Source organism: Neoarius graeffei, chromosome 25, assembly GCF_027579695.1.
Source record: "Neoarius graeffei isolate fNeoGra1 chromosome 25, fNeoGra1.pri, whole genome shotgun sequence".
Lineage (NCBI taxonomy): Eukaryota > Metazoa > Chordata > Actinopteri > Siluriformes > Ariidae > Neoarius > Neoarius graeffei.
The window spans coordinates 40841014-40857594 of record NC_083593.1 but is presented as its reverse complement, the minus strand read 5'-3'; the positions used below and the strand labels follow the sequence as shown (position 1 = coordinate 40857594).

Sequence of the window (16581 nt, the reverse complement as noted above, 5' to 3'; positions counted from 1 at the left end):
AACAGCAGCTGATAAAAGATGCGTCACCAATTAACATCCGGTGACACTCTGAGGAAGACGGAAGTTGTACGTCGAAACATGTCAGGTAAACAAACCCAAAAATTAGATGTCTGATAAAAAAGAAAAAAAAAAAAAAAAACTAAAAAAAAAATCTAGTTCGCCCATTATCCTGTGTCATTCTGAGATGCGCAGATAGACAGTAAAGGGAATTCGTTCCCTTTACTGTCTATCTGCGCATCTCAGAATGACACAGGATAATGGGCGAACTAGATTTTTTTTTTTTCCAGCGCCGCGGTACGCTGGAAATCCGGCGCGGCGCCGGAACGCTATCACCCCTGCGTATCTAAACACGATCCAGAAGCGCAGACGTTTTCACTGGGCCAAGGCTCATTTAAAATGGACTGTGGCAAAGTGAAAAACTGTTCTGTGGTCAGACGAATCAAAATTTGAAGTTCTTTATGGAAATCAGGGATGCCGTGTCATTCGGACTAAAGAGGAGAAGGACAACCCAAGTTGTTATCAGCGCTCAGTTCAGAAGCCTGCATCTCTGATGGTATGGGGTTGCATTAGTGTGTGTGGCATGGGCAGCTTACACATCTGGAAAGACATCATCAATGCTGAAAGGTATATCCAGGTTCTAGAGCAACATATGCTCCCATCCAGACGACATCTCTTTCGGGGAAGACCTTGCATTTTCCAACATGACAATGCCAAACCACATACTGCATCAATTACAGCATCATGGCTGCGTAGAAGAAGGGTCCGGGTACTGAACTGGCCAGCCTGCAGTCCAGATCTTTCACCCATAGAAAACATTTGGCGCATCATAAAACGGAAGATACGACAAAAAAGACCTAAGACAGTTGAGCAACTAGAATCCTACATTAGACAAGAATGGGTTAACATTCCTATCCCTAAACTTGAGCAACTTGTCTCCTCAGTCCCCAGACGTTTACAGACTGTTGTAAAGAGAAAAGGGGATGTCTCACAGTGGTAAACATGGCCTTGTCCCAACTTTTTTGAGATGTGTTGTTGTCATGAAATTTAAAATCACCTAATTTTTCTCTTTAAATGATGCATTTGCTCAGTTTAAACTTTTGATATGTCATCTATGTTCTATTCTGAATAAAATATGGAATTTTGAAACTTCCACATCATTGCATTCCGTTTTTATTTACAATTTGTACTTTGTCCCAACTTTTTTGGAATCAGGGTTGTATATATATGGTATGTAGTATATATTTTTGTAATTATATATTTATATAGGTATTTATGAAGTATATATATATATATATATATATATATATATATATATATATATATATATATATATATATATTTAGTTATATATTTATATAGATATTTATGAAGTGTATATATGGTATGTAGTATATATTTATTTTTGTAATTATATATTTATATAGATATTCATGAAGTGTATATATGGTATATATTTTTATAGGTGTATTAATGTAGTTAGGATTTCGGGGTAGTTAAAAAGGGGTGGGAAATTAAAAAAGTATTGTACTTCTTCCCACTCCTTTTTCGAACAATGTGCGGTGTTTTGTAATGTCTTAGCTCTTTATGTATTTTATTTTTTTAATTTCTCGTTTTCTTTCTTTTGTATGTACAAATAGTTACAAACATTTTTTTATATATGTTCGAAAATAAATAAATTCATTCATTCATTCATTCATTCATTCATAGATTAGATAAAACTTTATTGATCCCCTTGGGACAGTTCCCTCAGGGAAATTAAGATTCCAGCAGCATCAAGATAAATTAAAATAAATTAAGTATTTACATATACAAATATAAAAGAATAAGATAATGGGGAAGAGAGGAAGGGGAAAGGGGGGTAAGTGGGGTAAGGGAGAGTGAGTGAGTGAGTGAGTGAGTGAGTGAGTGAGTGAGTGAGTGAGTGAGTGAGTGAGTGAGTGTGGGGGGAAGCAGGAAAGATATTGCACATTATATTGCACATTGTCCGGTATTGCTTATTGTTAGGCTAGGCTACTGCTCCTTCCTGTCCTCCTGTTACCCCTCCTCCCCCCCAGAGAGGAGTTGTACAGTCTGATGGCGTGAGGGACAAAGAAGTTTTTGAGTCTGTTCGTCCTGCATTCTGTCACTGAACAGGCTCCTCTGGTTGCTGATGATGGTGTGCAGAGGGTGAATGGCATCATCCATGATGTTCAATAGTTTGTCCATAGACCTCTTCTCTGCCACCGTCACCAGAGAGTCCAGCTTCCTGCCGACCACAGAGCCGGCCCGCCTGATCAGTTTGTCCAGCCTGGATGTGTCCTTCTTGGATGTGCTGCCCCCCCAGCACACCACGGTGTAAAACAGGACACTGGCGACCACAGACTGATAGAACATCCACAGGAGTTTCCTGCAGATGTTAACGGACCGCAGCCTCCTAAGGAAGTATGGCCTGCTCTGTCCCTTCCTGTATAAGTGATTGGTGTTGCAAGTCCAGTCCAGCTTGCTGTCCAGCCACAGCCTGAGGTACTTGTAGGAATCCACAGCCTCCACCTCGACCAGAACTGGTCGTGACCTTGGTCTGGACCTCCCAAAGTCAATGAACAGCTCCTTGGTCTTCGAGGTGTTGAGCTGCAGATGGTTCCTGTTGCACCACACAGCAAAGTCCCTCACCAGGCTCCTATGGACCCTTTTTACGTGACGTCACGACAAACGCGGCCGCCATTTTGGACATGTACTACCAGTAGTTTACCACAGCCAGCATTGAGGAACGGCAGCAAAGAAAGTGTTTATTTTCAGCAAGACTTCCATCATGCCACTATATTGTTGTGCACCTGGATGTAGTAACCATCAACAAACAAGGCAAGGGTTATCATTTTATCGGATCCCGGTAGTTGCTGACTGACGGAGAAGATGGATAGCGGCATACCAGCGCTTGTGTAGTGACCACTTTGTTGGAGGTAAGACGAATAAAATTAGCCAGAAAAGGCATTACATTGCTGTTAACATTCTGTGGCGGCGAGTGTGTAACCAAATAGGCTAAAATAACCCATTGTAACCTCTGTTCTTCTGTAGTAGCTATTAGCTAGCTTTGTGTTCCTTTGCTGTTGGTAGACTGTAGGACAGATCAGAGGCAGTGTCCTACAAACAGCGCTTAATTTGAGGGGAGCAAGCCGGAGCGCGCTCCGGAACCTCGGGCGTTGGCTCTGGCAGCTATTTACACTGGATCCGGTGATCCGACACCTCTTTTGACTATGTAACAAAAAAAAAATAATAATAATAATAATAATAATTAAATAAAAAAATGCAAGTTTATTTAGTGTTAATGTCTGATTTTGATATCTGTCTTGTTGGTGATTTCTCTCATGAAACGACATCCACAAAATATCTGCAGATGAACTTAATTTGCAGTGTTATTACAAAACATGCCCAGAAGCGCAGCGCTGCGCCCCCCTCCCCTCTCCTCTTTTTTTCCGCTCCGGAGCCGCTCATCCTCTGCGCTCCGGGACCTCCCACTTTACAAATTAAGCACTGCCTACAAATAAGTGTTCAAAATAAGAGGAACATGTATTTGTCTCTTAAATCCAGGCCGTTCCCTGTAATCTGTCACAACGGTTGGAGAAAGTAATGGCAACTAGTGAGTGCACAAACCATAGAAGGTAAACTGTACACAGCGCCAGGGCAGTGTGATGGTATGTCTACTTTTAGATTGTGTTAGCTTATCAATGAACACACTCGTCACTCGACGAGTTTCACGTCTTTACGACGGATACTTAAATGTGTTAGGTATTATTGTTGCAGTCTAAGCAGTCATTGTAGCAGCTAGATGAGCGAGAACCAAAAGGGTCTGTGCCATAAACCGTTATTTCTGTACGGCGTTGCTAATGTGTCGTTACTGTTGTTATTTCTCCCTCTGCTCGCCCTGTAAATGCCCTACGTCGGTGGATAGCGAAGGTATTTTCTGCATCTCGCTCCTTTTTCTTGTATGTTCTCCGTTTGTCGCCTTCCTCGCATTCAAACCAATTCGAGCCGAAGTCCGCTACATGTCCAAAATGGTGGTCGCGTTTACGAAGGTCACGTGACTGAAAAGGGTCTATACTCCTCCTCTCTGTCGTCACTGATACACCCAACGATGGCTGTGTCATCGGCAAACTTCTGAATGTGACACAGCTCCGAGTTGTAGCAGAACTCCGCGGTGTACTTTAGACTATTAGCGCAGAGTGAGCATACAGTCTGACGCTTGGTAGGATTAATTTTATACAAGAACCAGTCCAGGAAAACAAGATTTTCGATAGACACAGGTGAACTTTGTTTTGAGGAGGAGTCAGATGTCACGATGCATGATTCATTTTGCAGAATATTATTATTATTACTGAAATATGCTACTGCCGGACTGACAGTTCAAACCTGCACCACGGCGCAGTTGCCTGTGTTGCTTAGGTTGCCAGCACTAACTTTTGTCGTCTGATCAGACAATTACCATTAAAGTTTTACTTGTCCTTGCACAGACTTTAGTCATCTCGGACGATCGGACATGTGGTTTTTCAAGCATTGCCATACATACAGGACACTTTTTCGATGGAATAAAAACGTGTTCTATTCCCTTCTAGCGGGTTTCATTCATTTCTTTTGAAAGCATGCAATATTGTTAGCATATCACTTATCCTACATGTATTATGTCACTCTACCCAATGGAGAATGAGCGTTGAATATGGTTTACGATACTGCATGGTTGTCAAGACATCATGACGTCAAACATCGGAGCTGATGCAAATATTCAGTGAGAAAGTTTTCTGCTGCGCATACACAGACGCATTGCTTTGTTCGCCAGGAAAGATAAAAAGACGCACTGAACACCCGAAAGGCTACCAAAACTTCAGTAGATATTTTTCATGCATATTTACAAGAGAAAAACATACCAATGGACATCGAAAAACTGGAAGAGAGACACATCAGAGATGTAAAACTTCCGTGCTAGCGAGTGACAATTTGTAAACAAACATGGCCACCAGGTTTGCTTTGTTAAAAACATAAGATTTAGAGAACTTACTCACAGTTTGTTTTCATTCATGATGTGATTGTCACCCTTATGTCCAACTTGTTTTCTTTCGGTTTTATTTCTTGAAATTCATTTATACTTAATGTTTTACTGGGCTAATCAAGATTTTTTTTTCTTTATTTCCTCAGGAAGCTTTGAATTTGGGGGGGGGATCTAACTCTTAAAACTGCAGATCAGGTAATGGGTTATAACACCACACACACACACACCATAATGGGGCATTGGACAGTTTCTGTTTATTGTTACAATTAGAGTTTTATTGAAAAAAAAATCATAAAAGCATAATGACTATCAATACTATACTTGTTTTTTGATAAACTTTGTAAATCACTTTCCTTTCATTGAACTAGTAAATACACAGTACTAATAAAAAGGTTATGGTCAGGACAAGTTAAAAATTTTGCTGCTTGTCCGACTGGACAAGTGGATTAAAAGGTTAATGTCGAGCCCTGCAGGGGTGGACAAATTAGTAGCCTGGGCGCACAGCGCAAGACCAAGTGTCTGAGTTATCCAGTTTTTAACCAGACAAACTGAATCCGTTGGTTAGAAGAAGTCACTCTTTCAACAACCAGAGAAGGGGGGGAGGGGAAACCTCTACTCACTATTGGGTTTTCCAAGACAAATCTTTTTATTTGGGGCGCATACTTAAACAAAACACACTTCATAGTGTTGAGATGCACCTCAATGCTGTACCTACAGCACACACTATTTGAATTTGACCACCTGCTGCACTACACACAATGGCTTTTACCTGTCAGAATAAACTACTAACACAACATACAGTGATCTCTAGGCTTGTGATATCACGTGTAATATGCCATCACCGATAGCATTGCTATGGCTCCAAGAGGGGGAAGGGGGCGTTGCCAGGCATATGTAACGCATGTCATGTACACATTGTGTCATCATAGTGAAAAAAACTACCAGGCTATAGCTTATCTGTTGGGCAGCGTGGACAAGGGAAGCCAAGATGAATAACAGAGGTTTTGTTGCTCTGCTCTAAAGAGCAACAAACACTAGTCTACTACAATATACAAAATAAGAGATAAGGGAAACGCATATTGCAAGATACAATGCAATTTATTTGTGGTGATCTTAAAGTGCATATTCTGGACCAATTTCGTTTGTTTTTGTTTTTTTTATAGGAAAGTATGTCCCTTTACACACTCATCCAGAAGGGTAATTTTGCATAAGTCCATCTGTCTACAGCAGAAAAAAATAAAATAAAACGCGTCTGGAAAAATCCCAAGGGAGCCTGGAGCCAGATTCGTGACGTTACCTGCGGAAGCGCCAGCAGGCTGCGCGAGCTTTGCACGGTTTCAGTGCACAGCCCGTGTAGACCAAGCGCTCCCATTTCTCTCTCATTGTCCGGTCTTTTGGAAAACGAGGAGCACTAATCCCATCAAGATTGATGTTGCTACACCTTCCTATGATACATCTGTTAACCATTTTAATAATTACGTGATAACGTTGAAGAAATTTGCAGAAAATCACCAGGTCGTTTTCTCATAAAAAAACCAGCGCTGACGTAGGATTCAGAGGGAGGCGTCCCACACATGACGTCACGAAAATCAATGTTTCCCGGGAAATCCAAATGCCAAGTTTTTTCAGAGGCGGACCAATTCGCCTCAAATGGCTTGATTTCAACTGAATTTTTCTGGTATTGCGCAAGGTAAAAAAATTGCGCAAAATGCAAAATATGACGGATATTTGACCAAAGTTTAATATAAAATAGGAGAATTACATTGATCTTGCTCCTGAATTTACCTGTGATATGCACTTTAAAGGTGCAGAAACCACATTTTTCAACAGACATTTAAATTGTCCAACATGATAGCCTTTGTGATCGTAGGAATCTGACAGCGATTCCTGATAATGAATTGTCCCAAGCCTAGTGACCTCACAGTTAAACACATTGAGAGAAAATAAAGACATTAACCACCCTGAAATAATATCCAAACAAAAAGGAAAGCAAACAATAGCCAACACCTGATTTTTTTCATTGAGGGTGTAAACACAATGTACTGACTACCTCAGGCTTTCTCAGGAAAGTATAACGAGTATGACAGAGGTGTCTCCTACACAGGAACCGATAGACTCATTTGCATATTTTCTAATGCACTTAACCAATTAACGAGCTCACCATATGTTATTACTATTACATTAGCTAGCAGTTTCTGCCCGATCAGTTTATGGGTCACCAAACCCTGGGACCTGGCACCACATCAGAGCCTTCACTTACCTGTTAGCCTAAAGAAAGCATGTATGACTTATCCACTCTTGCAGTACATGAAGAAAGTTACAATAATTAGGTGTGTGTGGAATTATTAATCCAACATACCGAGTCGTACTCTTCCTCATCCGCATCCTCGTCTTCCTCCTCAACGTGCTCGTAGAGGCAGTCGTAGCCCAGCACTCGGCCTGGATCCAGCAGCTCCTCTCCTTCTCCATCATCAGCACCAACGAAGAAGCGCGGGTGATCACCATCCTCGCTCTCTGACATGTCTCTGACCCAAGGTGCCAAGCCAAACCCCCGTGCTGTGTCCTGCCCTTCGGCCCACCAGGGCAGGAAGAGAACGGAGCAGCTCCCAGCACCGGTTCATAAGCCGGCACGGTTAAAAGAGCCGAGCTGTCTCTTCTCTCTCTCGTTCCTGTTCTTCACAGCCGGCCATCAGAAATATTCTTCACCTTGATTAAAAAAGAAACCATAGGTGAATAAAACTGGAGGCTTTTTGCCCTTTAGCATGACTGAGAAGATAAAATAAAAGGCTTGAGTGTAAATATGTAGGCGATTATAGGAAATTGGTCGAGAAATTCGGACTATTTCTTGATAATCACCTCGAGCAACTCGGCAAAATGGCTACCAATTGCTCCGTCACCGTAATTGAGGCAGAATTACAAATTACAAAAGAAAGAAAATGCTGTTCCTAAAAGCACTAAAGATGCTAAAGTTTGGTCTGAAAATATTCCAAGGGAAGGTGGAATTGTGATTTATTTTATCCATTTCAAAACAAAAGTATTTTATGTGACTTGGCATAGATAAGTGACAATTCTGCACATGCCGTTATTACATTTGCATGCCACTTTTGAAGACTGAAATAAATAAATTATTTATTTATTTTAAAATACAATTTTTTTTTAAATAAATCACCTGTGTATTTATACTAAAAACAATTATCTGCCTCAGGCTCAGTGAAGATCTGTGAATAATAACCTTGACTTCACTCGGTTATTATTCACCGATATTCACCTCGCCGTCGGCAAATAATTGTTAAATAATGTATATTAACAAGAGACAGTTCCCAGAAGCTCTTTCTCAGTAAAAGGCTCCAGAGAACTTTTCCTTCATCCTGTCAGGTGTGGTGAACTAATCACACAGCCTTCACGACCAGCAACTCCGCCAAGGTTAAAACATGACTGTGTTAAAATGCAGAGAAAAAGCAGGAATGTTTATGCTAGAGGATTAATTTTTTAGGCCTCGGCAGATATGAAAATTCATTAAATTGCAACAGAAATTTCTAGACGTGAGGAAACAAATTTTAAAGAGACCTTCTGTCATAAACGACCATTTAATACATCATATAACCCATGTATTAGTTATTACAGTATCTAGCATGCATCATACAAATCAACAATCCTGACAACAGTCCAACACACGGCACTATATACACGCGCGCACACACACAAACAGGGAAAAGTGGAAAAAATACGCACACGTATGCAGGCACACAGCAGAGTTCTTGCTGAAATATCCAGCACCCAAGAAAACATTCAACTCTTAAATGTACACCAGCCACTGACAGCATTCACTGACATTTTCTTGGAACGTCCTCAGATTCCTCTACGTTCACCATTTCAGTTTCAATACTCACTTTCATAAGTGCCACCAAAGACTTAGTGGAAAACCCCAAGGAAAATGTCAGGTCAAACTGAAAACATAAAAAGCGTCGACCCTAACAGAGCTAGTTTATAGCATGCAGACATCATGGTTCATTTTTAGCAGCACCAAGTAAAACAGACAGAAAGACAAAAGACGTTCAGAAACGTGTCTCAAAGTTGATAGTGGAAAAGTGCCAACTTAAACTGGGGCTGGTATTACGACAATATACAGATGTTGCAATACGCAAGGAAGAAAACATGTCAGAGATTAAAATGTCCTGTCATGGACGGATTGAAATGTTTTCTTTGGTGTATTACTGAAAACTAATAAACAATGCGAAGGTTTATTTTCCTATAACAGCATGTTCTGGGATGTTTCATCCCTCTTATACCACAGCAACAATTTATTAGTTTTTATCCATTTACAAAAACATGTAGTGTTGTAGAATGTTCATGAAGCAAAATAAGTTAGGTTAGCGCTTTTCCTTATGCTATTGCAGCCAGTGTTGTAGTCGAGTCACTAAACCTCGAGTCCGAATCCAGTCTCGAGTCCCCAGTGTTCAAGTCCGAGTCATTAAAAAAAATTGAGTCGAATCCACTATTGACCCGAGTCGAGTCCGAGGACAAGACTCCAACCGCACCATTTGACGGTGGCTGTTTCAGCACCATTAACATTAGTTTGTTCCTGAACATGACGTATGAACAGGTGAATGCACATTCTCTTTGTCAGGAAGTGTGAAGTAGTATTCTGTCAGAGATGGTTGGGAGATGGATGTAAGTGCAGAATACAAGCGAAGACAGAAACAATCCAGAACGGCAGGCAAAATCGTAAAACAGTGAAACAGGCAATAGGTTGAGCGAGGCACGAACAGGCTATCGTAGACTCGGCAGAATCAAAGACGAGAAACAGGAAATCAGGGATCAGGAAACCAAACAAGGAAATAAGGCTCAGTAATGTGTCAGCAATACAACTCAATACTTCGCAAAGTAAGTGTGTTTTCACAGTTTTTTTTATATAGGCATACTGATTGCACCTTAATCCTGTGCAGGTGTGAGTTGCTTACGGCATCTGGAGCGCACCCAAGAGTCTATCTGATGCACACACCAAGGCGCGCAAGTGTGACACTCTTGCACAAAATGAATGTAGATATAAATATCTTATGCCAAATTATTGTGGCATGTTACAAAAAATAAAGAAAAAATCCGAGTCCTTGTCTCCAATTTACGAGTGCAGGTAATGCACAAGTCCGAGTCATCAGTGCTCAAGTCCAAGTCGAGTCACGAGTCGGACTCAAGTACTACAAGCCTGACTGCAGCTATAAACAGTCATTACCACAACAGATAGACACTTAAGTCCTCAGATGTGTTTTTGTTTACTGTTTGGTCGTGGTCACCATATTATAAACTAAAGCATATATAATATGCATAATACCCAGGTCTTTAAAGGGGTTTCTGTGGATTTTTGTGAATGATTTACCTGGAAGAGAAGAGCGGGGAGGATTGAGAATCGAGCGGCTGTGGTTTGTTTACACTCGATACTAAAACTTATCGCATCCGAGCATTCATCACAAAGACACGTACAAAAAGCCCAAAAACGACACAGGATTTATCATATAGTGTCTTAATCCTCAGATCTTTAACCCAGCCATATATAAAAAGTTGCACTCCTCTGTGCTCGTCCAGAACCATGGTACTTTGAGATGTCAGGAACTTGACAGATGGATCATTTTCAAATTCATAGGAAAAAATATTTCTTTGTTAACATGTAAGGATCTATCCAATTGAGTGGTTTCTAAATCCACTTCTTGGTTTTAAATAACTTGCTTGTTTGCTGAACACACACATGGCAATAATTTCTCGTGTTAATGGACCAGACTCCACTTTTGGATCCTTAATCCCTTTTGGCTGAGAACACCCTGCATGCATGGTTTTATTTTGGCCTCCGGCACATCCATACAGTTTTAAATACAATACATACAATGAAAAACAGTTTGTTTTTATTGCATTTATTTAATTCCTGGGCTCCCATCTGTAACAGGGAATGAAGCTGCATCCCATTAATACCCTTTACAATAGATTATTAGATTCTAATGGAATAGCTGAGCCAAAATAATTGGGGATCTTTTTTAATGGGCCCCGACTTGTTGATATGAAGCAGGGTTCTCCACTTTTCAAAAATAAAAGGTGGTGGTGGGGGTTTGGGGGGCCTAGGTGGCCCCCAACAGGGTCCAAGGGCGGAGCCCTGGTAGGGGGTCAGGGAAGCTGACGGACTTTGGGCTTTTTTGACAGTGAAACTGGCCAATAAATGGATAGGAAATGCTACTAAATCATTGTTAAAATCATTTTACAAAAAATTAACACATTCTTACTGTACATATTATCTTTACTGTCAATGTGAGACTCATTTGACATTTCAGTTGAGACTGATGCGCATCTATGAATTAATTATATTTTTTTCTGTGTGTGAAAAATAAATGAACTTCCATGCATAAACAAAATACTCAATTACAATAAATGCATACATTTTTTACAATACACATAATTAATGTTAATTGGGTGAAACCACTACAATCCATGCATGAGTTGGTGCGTGTGCCCAAGACTGGCACTACAAAGCCACCCTGGCCTCTGTAGTTCGGGTCCTTTGACCCAGGAACCCGGAAGTCCTGCAGTAAACAACCACAGGGAAGCAACAGGAAAATGCAGCTCTCGCCTACACAATCACAGATACATAAAATAAAAGACTAGAACTTAACTAATGTGTGTGTGTGTGTGTGTGTGTGTGTGTGTGTGTGTGTGTGCTGTTATAGGATTACTGTAACTGTGTATGGTCAGAAAAGACGATAGATAAGCGTAACCATTGCACAATAACGCTACAAGCGTGTGCACCCGCAAAGTTATTTAGCTGCTGGCTAGCTGCAGCTTCCAGCGTTACTACTATGTGTCAGTATAGTGTAATGTGGTGCGGTGTAGTGTAACGCGGTGCAGTGTAGTGTAACGCAGGGATAGACCTCAATGTGCAGAGCTCTGAGTCACAATCTGTATGCAGCCAGCCATCATTCATGGTTTTCTACTGCAATCGCGTGGCCACTTCAGGTAGCCCCGTATGCATTCGTTTAATGGTCTTCTGCATGTTAAATAGTTACAAAATTATAATAAAGCGAATACTTTACGATTTAGTTCAGTCAACAACCAACCTCTTGAAGCAGTCCAAACCATCCAGTTTGGAGTCCAGTTATCATCTGATCTCAAGTGGTCTAGTCATATCGACTACGTATGTGCTAAGGCTAACAAACATCTGTATGCCCTACGAATTTTGAGACGTAGTGGTGTGATCTTCGAACAGTATATTGCTATTTCATTTGTCCAGTCCTGGAGTATGCCTGCTCTGTATGGCATTCATTGCTGACCTGTAAGCTGACGGATCATGTGGAAAATATTCAACGTCATACTGTTCGTATCATACATCCACACCTGTCATATGATGAGGGTCTCTCTGTACTAAATCTGCCAACGTTATGTGATCATAGACAATCTTTGTGTAAATCCTTTTATAAAGCTAATTTTGGTACTGATGGTAAACTGTATGATTTGCTACCTGAACGTAAAAATCATAGGTATGAACTCAGAGATCCGACAAAGCTACCTTTGTTCAAGTGCAGAACCAAATGTTTTAAGAACAGCTACTTCCCTTCTTGGATTAGAAAATGGGACTGTGTTTCATAAATTTACTTATATTTTGCCAAAGACAAATATATATATTTTTTTGATTGTTTTTTTTACTAGATTTGTAAATTATTTACATCCTTGAGTTTTTCAATTTCAACCATCTCTGATTGTTAATTGCAAGTTATTATTATTATTTATTTGGTGTATACTGATGAAGTTACTTTTTTTTTTTGCCAAGGGAAGGGTGGCAGACCAGAATTATAACGTGGCGGTGCGTTACTTTAAAAGCGCCCGTGGAGAACACCGTGAAGTATGAATAAGTGGGCCTTAAAGTGCATATCACGGATAAATTCAGGAGCAAGATCAATGTAATTCTCCTATTTTATATTAAAAACTTTGGTCAAATATCTGTCACATTTTGCATTTTGTGCAATTTTTTTTACCTTGCACAATACCAGAAAAATTCAGTTGAAATCAAGCCATTTGAGGCGAATTGGTCCGCCTCTGAAAAAACTTGGCATTTGGATTTCCCGGGAAACATTGATTTTCGTGACGTCACGTGCGGGACGCCGCCCTCTGAATCCTACGTCAGCGCTGGTTTGTTTATGAGAAACAAATTTCTTCAACGTTATCACGTAATTATTAAAATGGTTACCAGATTTATCGTAGGAGGGTGTAGCAACACCAATCTTGATGGGATTAGTACTCATCGTTTTCCAAAAGACCGGACAATGAGAGAGAAATGGGAGCGCTTGGTCTACACAGGCTGTGCACTGAAACCATGCAAAGCTCGCGCAGCCTGCTGGCACTTCCGCAGGTAACGTCACGAATCTGGCTCCAGACTCCCTTGGGATTTTTCCAGATCCGTTTTATTTTATTTTTTTCTGCTGTAGACAGATGGCCTTGTGCAAAATTACCCTTCTGGATGAGTGTGTAAAGGGACATTCTTTCATATTAAAAAAAACAAATTTGGTCCAGGATATGCACTTTAAAATAGACAAGGCTGAGAACCCCTGGTTTAGTGCACACACTGAGATTAAAGTGCATATTCTGGACCAATTTCGTTTTTTTTTTATATGAAAGTATGTCCCTTTACACACTCATCCAGAAGGGTAATTTTGCACAAGGCCGTCTGTCTACAGCAGAAAAAAATAAAATAACAAAACGTGTCTGGAAAAATCCCAAGGGAGTCTGGAGCCGGATTCATGACGTTACCTGCGGAAGCGCCAGCAGGCTGCGCGAGCTTTGCACGGTTTCAGTGCACAGCCTGTGTAGACCAAGCGCTCCCATTTCTCTCTCATTGTCCGGTCTTTTGGAAAACGATGAGTACTAATCCCATCAAGATTGGTGTTGCTACACCCTCCTATGATACATCTGTTAACCATTTTAATAATTACGTGATAACGTTGAAGAAATTTGCAGAAAATCACCAGGTCGTTTTCTCATAAACAAACCAGCGCTGACGTAGGATTCAGAGGGAGGCGTCCCGCACGTGACGTCACGAAAATCAATGTTTCCCGGGAAATCCAAATGCCAAGTTTTTTCAGAGGCGGACCGATTCGCCTCAAATGGCTTGATTTCAACTGAATTTTTCTTGTATTGCGCAAGGTAAAAAAATTGCAGAGAATGCAGAATGTTACAGATATTTGACCAAAGATTAATATAAAATAGGAGAATTACATTGATCTTGCTCCTGAATTTACCCGTGATATGCACTTTAAACCACACGAGTAAAGCTGAATTCCCAGACCTACAGCTAGTCAAAACAAGAAGGATTATCAAAACACAGGCAGGGGCGGTGGACTCTTAGTGACCAATGACGCTGACCATCTGTCACTGGCACCCATCAGTCTGACGACATGCCAAAAACACCGAGACGGAATAAGATCCCATGCCACACAGAGGCATTACATAAATGTCTGGAATACCAAAAAAAAAAAAAAAACATGGAGCATTATATTAAAGTCTGTCAAGCTTTGCTGTGTTTTGAATCTGCTCACATCCTCAGTGAATTTGAATTTCATTTGTTTAGTGACATCAGGACACCACAGCAGCCTGAAATGATTTCCTTCTCAATACAAACTGAAGAAATAAAACCAGACTGCTTCCATCTCTGTCTTTATAACCTGGTAGCAAATGATGAAGAGAGACTGCAAATCATTCACCTTCACACGGAAATACAGAAATCCACACTGTATTTACACCAACATATACAAATCACTACTAAACATATGTCAAGTATTATTATTATTATTATTATTATTATTATTTACACACGTGCACAAATGAAGACAATGTAAAGTGTGTAAAGAGAAACTCAGCAGCACTGGACTGACTGACTGACTGACTTCCTGCAGCTCAGCCTGACACTGTTTTACATTTCCAAACTCATTGAACAAGAAAACCACAACTAGCTCTTTTACTTACCTTTTGCTGTATTAATAGCGGGGCTTTTTTAAATATATATATATATATATTTATATGCGTCTGGGTACTTTTCAGAAATAAAACTTCCGTTTGTGAGTAGCGTTAGCTGTGGAGCTGGCTCGCTGAGGTAAATGAGGAAAGCTAGCGTTAGTTAGCCGGCAGTGAGCACGAGCTCAGCCTCGCTAACGGAAATACTAACGTGTTTTAAAAACTCGAGCTCCACGCGCGTCTCGTTGCTGCACTGTCCGCTCACTGCACTCACAGTTTCTGCCTCCTCCCGGCCAGCAGCTAACGGCTAAAGCTCGTGCACGCGACTTTTCAAAGACCCGCACCAAAAAGCGAGACAGCAAGCGGCACGGAGTGACGTCACGGCGTGGAGGTGTGATATCAGGGCCGCTTCCGGTCCTGATACAAGACTAGGGTCTTAGAGCCGAAGGATTGTGGGCACCTGACCATCACCTGAACATAATGTGGGTCTTTCCCATACTGTTGCCACAAAGTTCTAAGCACACAAGTGTATACAATTTGTATATGTGCTAGTGTTGTAGTCAAGACCACCTAAACCAAGACCGAGTCGTGAGCAAGACCAGAGTGTGCGTCGGGACCGAGACGAGACCAAGTCATGACCAAGACCAGAGTGCGTCAGGACCGAGACGAGACCAAGTCATGACCAAGACCAGAGTGCGTCGGGACCAAGATGAGTCCAAGTCATGACCAATACCAGAGTGCATCAGGACCAAGACCAGAATGCGTCGGGACCGAGACGAAACCGAGTCATGACCAAGACCAGAATCCGTCAGACCGAGACGAGACTCAGTCATGACCAAGACTAGAGTGCGTCGGGACCGAGACGAGACAGAGTCATGACCAAGACCAGAGTGCGTCGGGACCAAGACCAAAATGTGTCAGAACCAAGACGAGACCGAGTCATGACCAAGACCAGAGTGTGTCGGGACCGAGTCGTGACCAAGACCAGAGTGCATCGGGACAGAGATGAGTCCAAGTCATGACCAAGACCAGAGTGCGTCGGAACCAAGACGAGACCGAGTCATGACCAAGACCAGAGTGCGTCAGGACCAAGACCAGAATGCGTCGGGACCGAGACGAGACCGAGTCATGACCAAGACCAGAGTGCGTCGGGAGCGAGACGAGACCAAGTCATGACCAATACCAGAGTGCGTCGGGACCAAGACCAGAATGTGTCGGGACCGAGACGAGACCAAGTCATGACCAAGACCAGAGTGCGTCGGGACTGAGACGAGACCGAGTCATGACCAAGACCACAGAGCGTCGGGGCTGAGACGAGTCTGAGTCATGATCAAGACCAGAGTGTGTCGGGACCAAGACGAGACTGAGTCATGACCAAGACCAGAGTGCGTCGGGACCAAGATGAGCCCAAATCATGACCAAGACCAGAGTGCGTCGGGACCAAACAGAGACTCAGATTGTTGGCACGCTCGCATCTAAGACACACTATTTCGAATAATGAACGTGTGGCGAGATGCACTGAATTAAGTGCTCCTTAGCAATTGGGGCAGCCTCAACCAATGGCGTGCGTCGCCAGCCTATTT

General features: G+C 41.7%; 1 protein-coding gene across 6 annotated transcripts in view; it reads right to left on the bottom strand.

The window, feature by feature from the left end:
- ppip5k2 (diphosphoinositol pentakisphosphate kinase 2) overlaps positions 1–15371 on the bottom strand; it is a 98008-nt gene extending 82637 nt beyond the window's left edge. For 4 of the 6 annotated variants that reach the window (XM_060908556.1, XM_060908559.1, XM_060908560.1 and 1 more), the window contains exons 1-2: positions 15011–15371; positions 7377–7723 (exon numbers count right to left, since the gene is read on the bottom strand). In XM_060908556.1, the coding sequence (XP_060764539.1) occupies positions 7377–7538 (162 nt within the window). In that variant the 5' untranslated portion in view covers positions 7539–7723; positions 15011–15371. Of the gene's footprint in view, positions 1–7376; positions 7724–8749; positions 8831–8907; positions 9065–15010 lie in introns of those variants that run through there. The other 2 variants (XM_060908557.1, XM_060908558.1) reach the window with 2 other exon arrangements.
- Between the last annotated feature and the right edge of the window lie 1210 nt (positions 15372–16581).